At 37.6% G+C, this 16,571-nt stretch overlaps 1 protein-coding gene across 1 annotated transcript; it reads left to right on the top strand.

Annotated features, from left to right (window-relative positions):
- Positions 1-842: 842 nt before the first annotated feature.
- On the top strand, positions 843-16,571 carry LOC114823506 (uncharacterized). The gene is made up of 4 exons (XM_070817691.1): positions 843-974; positions 1,391-1,520; positions 1,622-1,694; positions 16,126-16,571. Exons 1-4 carry the CDS (start codon positions 947-949, stop codon positions 16,384-16,386), a joined length of 492 nt encoding a protein of 163 aa, XP_070673792.1. The 5' UTR covers positions 843-946; the 3' UTR covers positions 16,387-16,571.

Here is a 16,571-nt window from a genome sequence, read left to right as displayed (position 1 = left end):
AATATTTTGTATATCTTGTAAATAAGTGCATATTGATACTTACAAAAAAATTATACTTGTATGAAATCCATGGATAAGATAATATAAAAAAATGATAAAATGCAAAATGAGTATTCAACAAGTCCAAAATTTAAAAACACATTAAGCATATATGCCATATAACCATAGTGAGGAGTATTGTAGGATGACAAATGTACAACAAGTTCACAATTTCAAACCACTTATACTTAGATAGGATTTTTTATTTTATTTTTTAATTTCATGAAAGAAAAAAAACCGCCTAGCCCCGCCTAGGCCGTTTTTTAGAACAATGGCAATGATTAGGTGATGCAATCGACCAATGGGCATCGTACTCCCTATCCCAATTTAGAGTTTAACATTTCGCACTCACATGATATCCTTGTAACAAGAAGTTTAACAGTTTTATTGATCTGTGTAATCCTGCGACTCCCGATAAACTCAGACGAGTACTTGAAGTTTGCTCATTGCTCTACGATTAGTGATGTTTTATTGTTATATTTTTAGATCTAGTCTGCAAGGACTCTTTTAGGATAAGGTTTTTCATAATATGTATTTGTAATGCTTTTTTATCAATGAATGACATATCGTAATTTTCTTCATTAAAAAAAATTGAAAAAAAAATTTCATAGCTGTGCAAATTAAATTAACAGTTAAAACATTCATAATACATAATAATTCTTTGGTATCGGAGCATTGTAACTTAATAATTATTTTTTAAATTTACAAGCGCCCACGAGTGCTTGGCAAGTTATCTATCTTTATTTGTTATATTTATTTTTTAATATTTTGTCTTAATAATTACGCTGCCTGACAAAGTCAATTGAAGGCTCAGATACCAAAGGTCCACCCTCCTCTTACTATCTTATTCGTAACTTATCATCCAACCAACTCGCAAAAAGCTTTGTACTGAGCTCCCTCCTGCGCCATGGGACAGGTCCTCGACAGGTTACGAGGTACCTCTCTGTTCCTTCGACATCGTTAATGTTGTTTTCTGTTGGGTTTTAGGTTCGATGGCTTCTCCATCGCTCCACGCTTGTAGAATCTGCAAATGACTTTTAGTTGTGGACTGTAGTCATCTATTAGTTGCTTGGGCGATGGGTTTTCTCAGATGCAGCAGAAAGTTACCGTTCTGAATACGCATGTTTCCATTTATCTTGTTCTTGTACTGGATTTTATGTATGAATATATAGTATGATATCGTCAGTTTGATATTTCTCGATGCGACATCAAAAAATAGCATTATTATCCAGAAGTTTGTAGATATCCATCGGTACAGACAGTCTCACATGTTATGTTACATTACTGGACAGGAAGCAACCGTTAATTACATACACGTTTATAAGGTATCTGATAATTTTCTGGATTGCAGATAAGCAATGGAGGCGAAAGCAAATACGCAGGATTACAGATGAGGTGTTTGATCTTTATTTTAAAAGTGAGACAGGAAGCGTTAACTTGAATTTTGACGATCTGTACATCGGTGTACTACTTGTGTTCAAGTGAGGAGCATTTCGTGCTAAACGTATTCCCTATTTTTTTAACTGATTGACAAATCATGCTGCTAATTTTAACTGATTGTTGTTTAATCTTCCTGTTCTAGTGAACTCAATAAGCGTTTACCCGGCCCGCATATTGATCCACCCTCCAAAGATATTGTCTTAGATATGATGAAGGTACTCTAGTTGTTTAACAAAACATAAGGATGAATTAGAATCCGGATCAGTTTTCTGATACAGGGATTTTCTCGTTGGATACAATCAAACGGTTGAAATGAAATTTGGTAGACTAAAACCATCTACAAGTAAGATAATATCTTTTGAAATTTCAACAGTATATATCCAATAGCATCTGTTATGTTTCTTGTGTTACGGTGTTGTGCTGCAAAAGTCAAGTTGTCGTACCAAGTAATAGGCAAATAAGATTTGTGATCCAATTTTCGTTTTGGGTTACGGAAAGCTCGTTATCTGCTCATATTCTTATAAGTTTTTCAATCGAATAGAGTACAATTAGTAATTGGTAATTACTCTCACAAGCGACGTAGCTTTTATTCGTATCTTTGTTGTGTAAATTTCAATTTTAAACTTCAGACTGTTAGATCAATACACCATACTCTTTCTCTTATGCATGGAAAATGATTTGAACATGTTTAAGTTGCCGTGGTCAGAAAGAAGCAAATTTTTGTCCTTCTTTATGCTGTCTGCTTTAGCTGGATGTGACAGAGTACCGGTTTGTTTGAGGTTCTACATAAATGACCAATTTTTCCTGCTCAGTTTAGACTTTTATGTTTCTTCCTGTTCCGATTACCAAAGTTCACTTTTGTTCCGATTAAGCACTAAAATGTTAGAAATTTTGAAGACAAGTTCGTTTGACTGCAAAATTCATCATCATGTTTCAGTAGGCCTATTGGCCGAGGCACTAAAGAAAGTCTTCGCCTGGCTAGTTATCTGAAAAGATGGCACCTCTTTCATAAACTGATTCTAATGTCTGCACTCTACTTATATGTAAAATTTCCGTCGAGATATCGTCCTGTAAGCATGAGATGATGAGAAGGTCTATTGTTGTTTGTGACTTGTATGTCAGGTCGCAGTTTAGTATCATTCATCTCTTTGACTGACTAAAACAGAACCAAGTCTCTAATTCAGGATTGAAAATGGATGTGTCAATTTTGTATGTTCAAGTTTTCGCTGTTTGTTATACAAAGGAATACCGTTGTTGCTGCTGTTTGTTAGGTAAGAATCCATGTTGAGAATCTAAGATTCCCGTTCAGAAAACCTATAGAAACTGTTCGGATATGAGCTCGTTATTCTGATCACTCATATATTTCATGCATTTATATCATCCATTTCTAAAGTCTTTGTGATGTTTTTGTGTTAAAATTGTGGCATTTTACCTTACATTGTGTTAAGGGTCTTGTATTTCATTAATTTCTTTGAGTTTGTTAAGGGTCTTGTATTTCATTAATTTCTAACCTTCAGTATTAATGTGTAACATTTTTTTTATAAGTTGGCCATGATTTCTTATTCCTTCTGCCAGTTTATTTTATGAGGTTGCATTTGCAGGTTTTCGATGAAAGCAAAAGGCAGAAAACGTGCATGTGAAAGCAAAAGAGCAGTGCAGCTGCCCTTGGGCAGCAGAAAAAGAACTTTTGTTATTCTCTTGCAGTGTGAGGCTCAGCAAAAAGAAAAGAAGGAATACAAAAACAAAACAAAAGAAAGAATAAAAGGAAGAGTGGAAGGAATAAGAAAAGGAAAAGAAGAATAATGGGATGGAAGAAGAAGCATAAAAGCAAAAGAAATAGGGGAGCACTCGGACTGCAGGAGAAAGATATAAAAAAAAAAGAGAAAAGCTGCCTTGGCAGCGTGAGGGAGAGAAGAGAACTGACGTGAGGCGCAGAAAAGGAAGAGGACGGGGGCAGAAGCAGCAGAAGCAAGGTGCAGGGAACGTGAAAGGTGCGGAATAACAGCTGCTTGGCAGCGTGGAAGAAAATAAAGAAAAGGAAAGCTGCCTCTTGCAGCAAGGCAGCTCGCATGAATAAAAAGACTCGGACAAGAGAGAAGACGGAGAGAACAGAAACGAAAGAAAAAAAAAACTGTTAGAGATAAAAAAAAAATAAAAGAAGCAAAGGGAGAGACTGACGGGCAGAAGAGGAAGTGATAGAGCACAGAGAGCAGAGGTGCGAGGCAGGGCGCACAGAGAAAGAAGCACGGCAGAGAGCAAAACTCCACTCTATTTTTCTTGGTTTTGTCTTCTCAAACTCATGTTTTACTTTTGGTTTAATTTGATAATTATGTGTAACTAATTTTTAGTAGATAGGGGCTGTTTTGAAGCCCCGAATATGATTGTAAGTATGTTGTGATATTTTGTTTGAATGACTTTTATGAAAGGATGAAAATTGTTTCACTACTTATGTCATTGATAAATTCTTTATGTGTTTCTATGGATGCATACATAGTGAGCATATTTAGGATTTTAATGCTATGAATATATGTCTGCCTGCCCTTGTTGAATGAGGACCTACATATGTTCTAGAGTAGCACTTGTTAATTGTGGTTAACATGTGAACCGATTTCTAGGATAAGTAAGACAACGCCAGTACTTACGATGCCTTGTGATGACTCAAACTCTTTTTATTCTTAATGATTTCTACTTGTTAAATCTATGAACACACCATTCTAGATTGCATGCTAGGGACTAAGTTAAGTTGAAAACGCCATTCTCTTAACATACTACGTAAGAAAGAGTAATAGGTTGAGTTCTAACAGTGAGCCAACTTGAGCATCTTCATCCGGAAATAAAAGGGATTTGAATGAAACATAACATACTTACATGATTATTTGGTGGTGGATAGCATGTCCCCTAACTCGTTTTCTTAACTTGTGAATTAAAATCTATTGGTATTATTTAAAATCTGTTTCTGTACTGTTTTTGTACGATTTAATTTAAATAGCAAATCAACTCCAAACATCCCAAAAATTTGTGAGACTGTCGTACTGTGTGTCTAGTTTATGAGTATAAAATTTCGTTGCATTTGGATAAGTGTAAGTTAGTTTAATAATTATTGTTCGGTGGCTGGTCAGTGGAGACAGCCACCCTGTTTTTGTGACATTTTTAAGTATTTGGATAAAACAATCTTCTGCGGGAAAGACCCTTATTTTCATATGCTACAATTGACAAATCTTAGTGTTAATAAGGAAAATTAATAGGATTATTGTGTGCTACTTTGTGGTGCGTTATAAATTACTATCAAATTTTTGGCGCCGTGTCGCCGGGGATTGTTATTTCTGATTGCTTATATTTTATTTTTATTTTTTTATTTATTTGTATTATTTTCTATTTCTTGTCTATTTAGTGTTTTTGGTTTTGGGTTTATTTCAGGTACTTTTTGTAGTATATGCAAACTCGAAGGTCCGAAAGCATTGATATAGCTCCCTACAATCCTGAGCCTGAACAAATACTTCGAAAGGTTCGAGGAGAAATCAAACAGAATCAAGCATTGGTGTCCGTACCATCATCATCGTCTCCACCACATTTTAGTTCAATAAAGGAGGAAAAACCACAAGGAGACATGGCTGACAACCGTACTCTGAGGGAGTTGGCAACGCCAAACACGGATCAACAACCATTGTGCATCACATATCCAAATGACGAAGGAGGATGTGAGCTCAAGTCCGGCATGATTCACTATTTGCCTAAGTTCCATGGGTTCTCAACAGAGGATGCCAACAAGCATCTTATGGAGTTTCATGTAGTATGCTCAGGAATGAGACCAGCAAATGTGAATGAGGAGCAAGTCAAGTTGAGAGCATTCCCATTTACATTAGAAGCTAAGGCAAAGGAGTGGCTTTACAATTTACCTCCGGGATCAATGAACACCTGGAACCAGGTGAAGCAAGCATTCTTGGAGCAATATTTTCCAGCCACCAAAGCTGCAAGCATAAGGAAAGACATATGTGCAATCCGACAACAACATGGAGAGCCCTTTGGAGATTACTATGAGCGATTCACACATTTGGTTGCATCTTGTCCTAATCATCAAATTTCAGAGCATCTTTTAATACAGTATTTTTATGAAGGATTATGTGGTACTGATCGTATAATGCTTGATGCAGCCAGTGGAGGAGCATTCATGGACAAGACACCAATAAATGCTAAGGCATTATTAAAGACCATTGCTGGCAACACACGACAATTTGGAGGGAGAGATGAGCTACCTTTTAAGAAAGTTAACGAGGTAAGTGCTAATTCTAGTATTGAATTACAATTAGCTAACTTGACTAATCTTGTGCAACAGGTTATTGTGGCTCCAAAACAAGTGTGTGGTGTATGTTCAATGATGGGACATGTCACGGACATGTGCCCTTCGTTGATGGATCAAGGTGGTCTTGAGCAAGCTAATGCATTAGGAGGATTTCAAGGGCAACAAAGGCAAAAGTATGATCCATATTCCAACAACTATAATGCAGGATGGCGCGATCATCCACACTTAAAATGGAACAATCAAGACAATGGACAATCTGTTCCTAACAATTATAACCGTCCACCTGGCTTCTTTCAAGCAAGACCACAGGCACCATTTCAACCTCAACAACAACAAGCTCCAAGTAAGTCTCTTGAGGATTTAATTGCTTCTTTAGCTAACTCTACTCAATCTCATCAACAGAAAACAGACAAAGCAATTGAAAACCTTGAGCGCCAAATGAGTCAGTTAGCAAGTTTGATGGGGCAACAACACCAACCAGGAAGGTTACCAAGCCAAACTGTGACCAATCCAAATGCGGAGCAGTTAAATGCTATGACTTTAAGGAGTGGAAAAGAAGTTTTTGAGCATCCAAGGATGCAACAAGGGGAGTTACAAACCAAAAATCTTGAGCAAGATGAAGCTTCAACAGAAATTGAAAAGTCTTCTAAAGCAGTTGAATTAAATAAAAAAAATTCTAATACTGTAAGAAAAGAAATTCAAAATTCATTTAACTCATGTGTCCCTATTCCTTTCCCTCGCAGGTTTATGAAGTCAAAGAAAGAGCAAACTGATAAGGAAATCTTGGATACTTTCCGAAAAGTCCAAGTGAACTTACCTCTTTTAGATGCCATAAAACAAGTGCCCAAGTATGCAAAGTTCCTTAAAGAGCTTTGTACAAACAAGAGGAGATTCAATGATCAAGAAACTGTGGCATTAAGTGAGGAAGCATCAGCTGTTTTGCAAAGGAAGCTACCACCAAAGTTGAAGGATGCCGGTAGCTTTACCATTCCATGTGTAATTGGAGGGACAGAGTTTGGGAGAGCATTGTGTGATTTGGGGGCATCCATCAATCTGATGCCATATTCAGTGTATGAATCATTGAACCTTGGAGAGTTGAAGGAAACAAAGGTAATAATCCAGTTGGCAGACCGTTCAAATAGATATCCGAAAGGCTTATTGGAGGATGTACTTGTGCAAGTGAATGAGCTTATTTTTCCTGCTGATTTTTTTGTTCTTGAGATGGAACATGACCCTATGCCTACTGCACTTCCTCTTATATTGGGAAGACCATTCCTTAGAACGGCACGTACAAAGATTGACGTCTATGATGGTACCTTGACCATGGAAATTGATGGAGAAATTGTCAAATTCAGAATCTTCGATGCTATGAGGTACCCTAATGATTTTGAATCTTGTTTCTCTATTGATGCGTTTGACTATTTTGTGCAGGATTGTTTTAATGAAAGTGTGGGACAAGGTAATTTAGAAAAGGTGTTAGTGCATAGCATTACACATGAAAAGCTTAATACTTTCGAGCACATTGATGAAGAATTAATTCAGACTATGGCAGATCTTGAGTCTCTTTCACCAATTCACGGTAAATCTTCTGCCTATTTTATTTCTCTTCCTATTTCTAACAAAAAAAATCTTCCTTCTGTGATTCAGGCACCAAAATTAGAGCTTAAATCGATTCCTGAATATTTGAAGTATGCATTTTTGGGAGAGGAAGAAACATTACCAGTCATCATATCATCACAACTCACAGCAGAGGAGATGGAGAAACTGATCCGGGTACTGAAGGATCATAAAACTGCGATAGCTTGGAGCATTACAGATATCAAAGGTATAAATCCAGCTACATGTATGCATAAGATTCTGTTGGAGGAAGGTGCAAAACCAACAAGGGAAGCTCAACGACGTTTAAACCCTCTCATGATGGAGGTCGTCAAGAAAGAGGTTATCAAACTTCTTGATGTTGGCATCATATATCCTATTTCAGACAGCAAGTGGGTGAGCCCTGTTCACGTAGTTCCAAAGCGATCAGGAGTCACAGTTGTTAAGAATGAAGCTAATGAGCTAGTGCCTACACGTGTGCAAAATAGTTGGAGAGTTTGTACAGACTATCGGAAGATAAACAACACCACACGCAAGGATCATTTTCCAGTCCCATTCATTGATCAAATGTTAGAAAGGTTAGCTGGTCATTCTCATTATTGTTTTCTTGATGGCTATTCTGGATATAATCAAATTGCAGTTGCTCCAGAGGATCAAGAAAAGACGACTTTCACATGTCCATTTGGTACATTTGCATATCGAAGGATGCCGTTTGGACTTTGCAACGCACCTGCCACATTTCAAAGGTGTATGGTGAGTATCTTTTCTGATATGATTGAGAAAATAATTGAAGTGTTCATGGATGATTTTTCTGTTTATGGTGATTCTTTTGATACATGTCTACATAATTTGTCCCTAGTTTTAAAACGTTGCCAAGAAACTAATCTGGTCTTAAATTGGGAAAAATGTCATTTCATGGTTTCTCATGGATTAGTTCTAGGGCATATCATATCTAAAAAGGGAATTGAAGTGGATAAGTCTAAAGCAGAACTTGTTAGTTCTTTACCTCTCCCTACTACTGTCAGGGAGGTTCGTTCTTTTCTGGGACATGCAGGTTTTTACCGCAGGTTTATGAAGGACTTCTCAAAGATTTCTAGACCGCTGTGTCGTTTGCTTCAAAAGGATGTATCATTTGATATGAATAAAGAGTGTGTGGTAGCATTCAACAAGCTTAAGGAGTTGTTATCCACAGCTCCTGTGATCATGCCACCAGATTGGAGTTTACCTTTTGAGTTGATGTGCGATGCTTCAGACTATGCAGTCGGAGCAGTTCTAGGGCAACGTGTCAACAAAGTGCCTCATGTCATTTATTATGCATCCCGGACACTTAATGATGCCCAGTTGAATTATTCAACAACAGAGAAGGAGTTTTTAGCTGTTGTATTCGCTTTAGAAAAATTTCGATCTTATCTGATTGGGACTAAAATTATTGTGTTTTCTGACCATGCAGCATTAAAGTATCTACTCACAAAAAAGGATGCAAAACCTCGACTCATTCGATGGATACTTCTACTTCAAGAGTTTGACTTAGAGATCAAGGATAAAAAAGGGAGTGAGAATGTTGTAGCAGATCATCTTAGCCGACTTGTGCATTCAAACACAGAGGAAGATCTCATCCCTTTAAGTGAGAGTTTTCCGGATGAGCAATTGTTTTCATTAAAGATTACTGACCCTTGGTATGCAGATATTATCAATTACAAGGTCATCAAAAAGATTCCGGATGATTTTACACGTGCTCAGAAAGATAAGCTTGTCAAAACCGCCAAATACTACGAGTGGGATGATCCTTATTTGTGGAAATATTGCACTGATCAATTAATTAGAAGGTGTGTTCCCGAATCTGAGTTTAAATCTATTCTAACTTTTTGTCATTCTTATGCATGTGGTGGCCATTTTGGAGCAAAGAGGACAGCACTTAAGGTGTTAGAGAGTGGATTTTATTGGCCAAGTCTGTTTAAGGATGCGTATGAGTTTTGTGCAACATGTGATCGTTGTCAACGAACAGGTAACTTGGGCCCAAGAAATCAAATGCCACAAACCCCTATTTTGGTTGTTGAGATCTTTGATGTGTGGGGCATTGATTTCATGGGACCTTTTCCATCTTCAAATGGTTTTCTGTACATTTTATTGGCTGTGGATTATGTTTCTAAATGGGTGGAAGCAAAAGCCACCAAAACTAATGATTCAAAAGTTGTTTCAGATTTTATTAAGAGTAACATCTTTGCAAGATTTGGAATACCTAGAGCAATCATTAGCGATGGAGGGAGTCATTTTTGCAATCGAACATTTGAAGCGTTGCTTAGGAAGTACAATGTCACACATAAGGTGTCTACACCTTATCATCCGCAAACTAGCGGTCAAGCAGAAGTATCAAATCGTGAGGTGAAGCAAATTTTGGAGAAAACTGTGAGTCCTAGTAGGAAGGATTGGAGCATGCGCTTGAACGATGCATTGTGGGCTTATAGGACTGCCTATAAGACTCCTATTGGAATGTCCCCATTTCGGTTAATTTATGGGAAACCATGCCGTCTTCCAGTAGAGTTAGAGCACAAAGCTTATTGGGCGATCAAAGCCTACAACATGGACATGAGTGTTGCCGGGAAGCAAAGGAAGCTTCAATTAAATGAGTTAGACGAAATCCGGAATGATGCGTACGAGTCAAGTCGAATATACAAGGAGAAATCAAAGACATTTCATGATAAGATGATCTTAAGGAAGAACTTTGTCATTGGACAGAAAGTTCTTCTATTTAATTCTCGCCTTCGATTATTTCCAGGTAAGCTTCGTTCTCGATGGGTTGGTCCATTTGTTGTAACTAATATTTTTCCTCATGGTGCAGTGGAAATCCGAAGTACGAAGACCGTAAACGTGTTCAAAGTGAATGGGCATAGACTCAAGCCATATTACGAGCCTTTTGCCGAGCATGATGTGGAGGTTGTACCTCTCCAAGAACCAGTTCCCTTTGGATGATTACTGGAGGCATCGTCCGGCTGCAAGACGTTAAAGAAAGCGCTTCTTGGGAGGCAACCCAAGCTTTTTATCTTTCATCTTTATTTTGAATAATTTTAAATGTTCTTGTTCTGTTTTTCTCTTGTTTTCTGGTTTGTGTGTTTAAGTCCTACTTTTGTTCCGTTATGCAGGTAATGATGTTGCAATCTCTACCACAACTTCTTGCAAAGTACTTGTACATTCATAAAAAAAAAGGAACATTAAGCAGATAAATACAAGAGGGAGTCTTCACATAGGCTGCTTAGGAGGAACTTCAGTAGTCGGCGGAGCTTCAGCAGTCGGCGGGGCCACAGAAGGAGGAGGCATCAGAGGTTGATCATTTGGAGCTTCACTACGAGGTATAGCCCCAGAAGACGAAGGCAGATGCGGTTGGAACAAGCCCACAAACCTCCGGTGATCAAGTAAAATCTGACCATCATTTTCCTGCAGCTGGTCAATTTTCCTCTTCATGTTTGTGGCATAATTGTGTGCAAGCTTGTGCAATTGTTTATTTTCATGCTTGAGTCCTCTAACCTCATCTTTGAGACTCTGTATTTCAGCCACCAACGATTCAACGTGACGGGTTCGAGCAAATAGGCGTTGGGCCATGTTGGACACAGAACCCGCACACTGCACGCTAAGAGCCAGAGACTCCTTAACCGCCAATTCATCAGACCGTCTAGCGAGCAGTCTGTTATCTCTGGGGGTGACAAGGTTCCGGGCCACCACCGCGGCGGTCATGTCATTTTTCATCACCGAATCCCCCACGGTAAGGGGACCGGTAGGGGATATGAAAGATGGGCGCCATATGTTGTCTGGTGAAGGCGGAGCTGCCTCTTCACCAATGTTCAAGTCAAAACGACGATCGGAAGGGCCAGACATTTTTCAGAGGTGGTGAAGAAAGAAAAGAGTCGGGCTGATTAAGATTTTGGAAGTGCAAGGAGGGAGTGTTTACAGGAGGGAGCTCAAGTGTGTTGTGGAACAAAATTAACGCCTCTATAAAAAGAAGAAATTAAAGAGGCGCTCCTCAGAGAGGCGTCCTCTCGCAAATCGAAGAGTCGGGGCTCCTTTCTCAAAAGCCGGATTCTTTTCTCAAAAGAGGCGTTTCATTTCTCAAAAAATGGGCTTGCTCAGAAACCACGAGCCGAACCCCGGATTTCAAAAGATCAAATTGTCCAGACGTGTTGTCACTCGTCACATGCAACTGGCAGCTTTGCGGAAATTACGGGCTGCTTTGTCAGAAAGCGCGTAATTTGTACTATTCATCCATCCACCGGCTGCCGACAATGAGTGAGGGAATAGTTCCGGTTGTGAAGAAAAGTCCTATAAGTATCTACCTTCGCCTTCCACAGCAAAGGCACACCCTCTCAGCACTTCTTCATCTCCGAGAATGCATTCCCAAAGAACCCTCTCGAGTCACTCTGTATTCCTCATTCCCTGGGATACCCCTGCAAACAACCCATCCAGAGCAAAAGTATTTCATATCATAAAGGTTGAAAGCAAGAGTATCTCATATCATGCATTCTCCATGTCCTTTTCCTTGTCTTTGTTCTAACCTGCAGGACATGGAGAAATTGCTCTCGAGTACTCGTCTTCCACTGCTGATGTACTTCCAAAGAAGCTGCCACATCTACCTGAAGAACAGATAAGGCAAGCGAAAATGATACCAGCAGCATGTGGAGACAATGTGCCGAAGAAACAAGCAGAGAAGAATGCAGCTTGCACAATCATCCCAGCAGAATGAGTCTGAGATGAAGAACTAGAGAAGCTGCCACATCTGCTTGGAGAACAAATAAGGAACTGCAACATCACCAAAGAGCAAAGCTTCGCCGTACAATATCATCAAATCATCACTTGCAAGTAAAAAGCTAAGTGTCACCCCGTTCAAGAGGAAAGCTGTGGAAAGTCAACAAGCACGACCAATGATCACTTATTAGTTCTTTTCATTGTCTTTTATCGTGATTTTCAATTTTTCGTTTGCAATTTCTTAATTTACATTTTGCGTTACTTAACTGAATTATTTCTTTTCTTTGCAGGAACTTTTGGTTATTTCCACCTTTGAAGTTGATTACAGAATTTTAGCTTGGGGGGTCATCGCTTGGTTTTACTGCAAACTAGGGAAGTTTTCAGTCCAATTGCTTTATTTTGTTTCTTATTATTTATTTATTTTATTTTTATTTGCATTATAGTGTTTTCTGACATTGGGGACAATGTCCGGTTTAAGTTTGGGGGTAAAGAGTATAAAAAATGACCAAATTGAAATTTTTTGTACCTTCAACTACGAACAAGTTTCATTTGTTTCCATGTTGTTGCTTTTTGTTTTCTTAATTAGTTTTGTTTTCTTTTAAAAAAATAAAAAAAAAAATTTAAAAAATCGGAAAATTTAAAAATCCAAAAATATTGTCTTGTTTCCCTTATTGTTTTAAATTAGATTTTTGTTAGTTTCCCGACCCAATGATATAATTAGATCAAATTTGAACCATGATCATCAAGAACTTAGTTAACATGTGTTTTGTGAAATTCATAATTCTCTTGTTAGTTTTGTACATGTTTGATCATCTTTGAAAAACCAAATGCACATAGCCTTGTTGATGTGAAACTAAAGCATGACTTAAAGCTTCATATGTGAATTTAGTGACCATATACATCCTATGTGAGTTTTTGAGCCTATTGAAAGTGTGTGCATTTTTCATATACTCCTATTCTTTCATGTGTGATGAACTTATGTGAGATACATCTCTAGAACTTGCGTAACGATCTTTCGAAATGTTTGTCATTGATTGCATGAATTTGGAAATGATAGAGGCATTAGGTTTACCACTATGGCCCAAATAATGTTTCCCAAAGAAAAATGATATCATTAGATTGCCAATTTGAGCCGTGTATGTTGAGCTTTTCTATTTCTTATCACCAGATATGTCTACCCTTGTACCTGAAACATTTTTTTCCTTACCCTTTCCAAGCGAGCAATGCGAGATTGTCTTATGAGAAACGTTTATGAAGTACTTTGAAGGTGTTTGGCAAAAGAATAAGTGTGGGGGTATTTCATGTTTGTATATATAAAAAAAAAAAAAAAAAAAAAAAAGAAAAAGAAAGATTGTACACAAAGAAAATAAAAAGTTGTTCAAAGTTTCAGTTTAAGGGTATGGTTGGAGGTGCTAAAAGAATCGTTGGAAAGGTTGAGTTCTTATAAATCTAAAAAAAAGAATTGCTTGTAATGTAGCTTGGAACTTGTGTTTACCTATTCTTTCATTTCAATAACCCTCTCCCTAAACCTCATTACATCCAATAAAAGTCCTCTTGATTTAAGTTTTGCAATTACGATTGTGGAGATGAGATCTTTATGCAAGCTTATGGTAGAAATTTCACATTTGATTCTTTGAGCGAAACCCATTTAAACTAAACACATGTGTGATTGAGTGTATATCCCGTGAGAAGGTTGCTAGTTTGCATATGATGATTTTAAAAATATAAAAATTTTGAAATTGCATTAGCATGGCTATCTCACACACTACACTTCAAGGATGATTCAAAGATTACTGCTAATATTTGAATAAGGAAGATGAACTTGGGTTAGTTCCTTGATGCTAGCTATGGTTCTTGATGATTTGTTTTCTTGAATAAAATTCTATGAGGGTCACATAGGAGGAAACTAATGTTTTTCATGTTATTACTTTTTCATGTTTTCTTTGTTTTGCTCGAGGACTAGCAAAAATGTAAGTTTGGGGGTATTTGATCACTCATATATTTCATGCATTTATATCATCCATTTCTAAAGTCTTTGTGATGTTTTTGTGTTAAAATTGTGGCATTTTACCTTACATTGTGTTAAGGGTCTTGTATTTCATTAATTTCTTTGAGTTTGTTAAGGGTCTTGTATTTCATTAATTTCTAACCTTCAGTATTAATGTGTAACATTTTTTTTATAAGTTGGCCATGATTTCTTATTCCTTCTGCCAGTTTATTTTATGAGGTTGCATTTGCAGGTTTTCGATGAAAGCAAAAGGCAGAAAACGTGCATGTGAAAGCAAAAGAGCAGTGCAGCTGCCCTTGGGCAGCAGAAAAAGAACTTTTGTTATTCTCTTGCAGTGTGAGGCTCAGCAAAAAGAAAAGAAGGAATACAAAAACAAAACAAAAGAAAGAATAAAAGGAAGAGTGGAAGGAATAAGAAAAGGAAAAGAAGAATAATGGGATGGAAGAAGAAGCATAAAAGCAAAAGAAATAGGGGAGCACTCGGACTGCAGGAGAAAGATATAAAAAAAAAAAGAGAAAAGCTGCCTTGGCAGCGTGAGGGAGAGAAGAGAACTGACGTGAGGCGCAGAAAAGGAAGAGGACGGGGGCAGAAGCAGCAGAAGCAAGGTGCAGGGAACGTGAAAGGTGCGGAATAACAGCTGCTTGGCAGCGTGGAAGAAAATAAAGAAAAGGAAAGCTGCCTCTTGCAGCAAGGCAGCTCGCATGAATAAAAAGACTCGGACAAGAGAGAAGACGGAGAGAACAGAAACGAAAGAAAAAAAAAACTGTTAGAGATAAAAAAAAAATAAAAGAAGCAAAGGGAGAGACTGACGGGCAGAAGAGGAAGTGATAGAGCACAGAGAGCAGAGGTGCGAGGCAGGGCGCACAGAGAAAGAAGCACGGCAGAGAGCAAAACTCCACTCTATTTTTCTTGGTTTTGTCTTCTCAAACTCATGTTTTACTTTTGGTTTAATTTGATAATTATGTGTAACTAATTTTTAGTAGATAGGGGCTGTTTTGAAGCCCCGAATATGATTGTAAGTATGTTGTGATATTTTGTTTGAATGACTTTTATGAAAGGATGAAAATTGTTTCACTACTTATGTCATTGATAAATTCTTTATGTGTTTCTATGGATGCATACATAGTGAGCATATTTAGGATTTTAATGCTATGAATATATGTCTGCCTGCCCTTGTTGAATGAGGACCTACATATGTTCTAGAGTAGCACTTGTTAATTGTGGTTAACATGTGAACCGATTTCTAGGATAAGTAAGACAACGCCAGTACTTACGATGCCTTGTGATGACTCAAACTCTTTTTATTCTTAATGATTTCTACTTGTTAAATCTATGAACACACCATTCTAGATTGCATGCTAGGGACTAAGTTAAGTTGAAAACGCCATTCTCTTAACATACTCCGTAAGAAAGAGTAATAGGTTGAGTTCTAACAGTGAGCCAACTTGAGCATCTTCATCCGGAAATAAAAGGGATTTGAATGAAACATAACATACTTACATGATTATTTGGTGGTGGATAGCATGTCCCCTAACTCGTTTTCTTAACTTGTGAATTAAAATCTATTGGTATTATTTAAAATCTGTTTCTGTACTGTTTTTGTACGATTTAATTTAAATAGCAAATCAACTCCAAACATCCCAAAAATTTGTGAGACTGTCGTACTGTGTGTCTAGTTTATGAGTACAAAATTTCGTTGCATTTGGATAAGTGTAAGTTAGTTTAATAATTATTGTTCGGTGGCTGGTCAGTGGAGACAGCCACCCTGTTTTTGTGACATTTTTAAGTATTTGGATAAAACAATCTTCTGCGGGAAAGACCCTTATTTTCATATGCTACAATTGACAAATCTTAGTGTTAATAAGGAAAATTAATAGGATTATTGTGTGCTACTTTGTGGTGCGTTATAAATTACTATCATATTCTCTTCTAGAAATGTTGAATCAATGATTTGTCTTCAGCAAACTCGTTTGATTCGTCTAATAATGTTTACCCCTAATATTTGCAGGAAAACGATCTCAATCTTGATGGAGAAATTGACCGCGAAGAGTTTGCAAACTTCATCAAGCAGTTGACAGCGGACACATTCATTATTGTCAGTCAAGGACTGATCATCACACTGGTTGCAGCACCGGCGTTTGCAATGGCGACAAAGAGGGCTACCGAGGGTGTACCGGGGGTTGGAAAGGTCGTGCAAAGGTTACCCAATTCAGTTTATGCATCCCTTCTGACTTTTACTGTTGTGTTGTTTCAACAAGCGCGCCATTAGTTCGTTTAGCTGCAAGTTTGTTCTCAGTTCAAGCCTTCTATGGTCTATTTAAAAGACTTGATTATATATACCTTTTGGATTAAAAAGTTAAGTCTCGTCAGTTGGGTATTTGTGGCTGCACAATAAGTACAAGGAGAATGGTGTTTGAACTTATCGTATATAAATAGTTGTCTTTTGGAAGTTAA

The sequence above is a fragment of the Malus domestica genome, chromosome 02 (genome assembly GCF_042453785.1).
Source record: "Malus domestica chromosome 02, GDT2T_hap1".
Lineage (NCBI taxonomy): Eukaryota > Viridiplantae > Streptophyta > Magnoliopsida > Rosales > Rosaceae > Malus > Malus domestica.
The sequence above is the reverse complement of the archived record's forward strand: the minus strand, read 5'-3'. Positions and strand labels throughout refer to the sequence as shown.

Coding starts and splice junctions, on each gene's coding strand:
- LOC114823506 (XM_070817691.1), top strand. CDS start 947: ATGGGACAGGTCCTCGACAGGTTACGAG. Junction 1,521..1,621: donor GGTGTACTACTTGTGTTCAA/GTGAGGAGCATT, acceptor TTCCTGTTCTAG/TGAACTCAATAAGCGTTTAC. Junction 1,695..16,125: donor TTGTCTTAGATATGATGAAG/GTACTCTAGTTG, acceptor TAATATTTGCAG/GAAAACGATCTCAATCTTGA.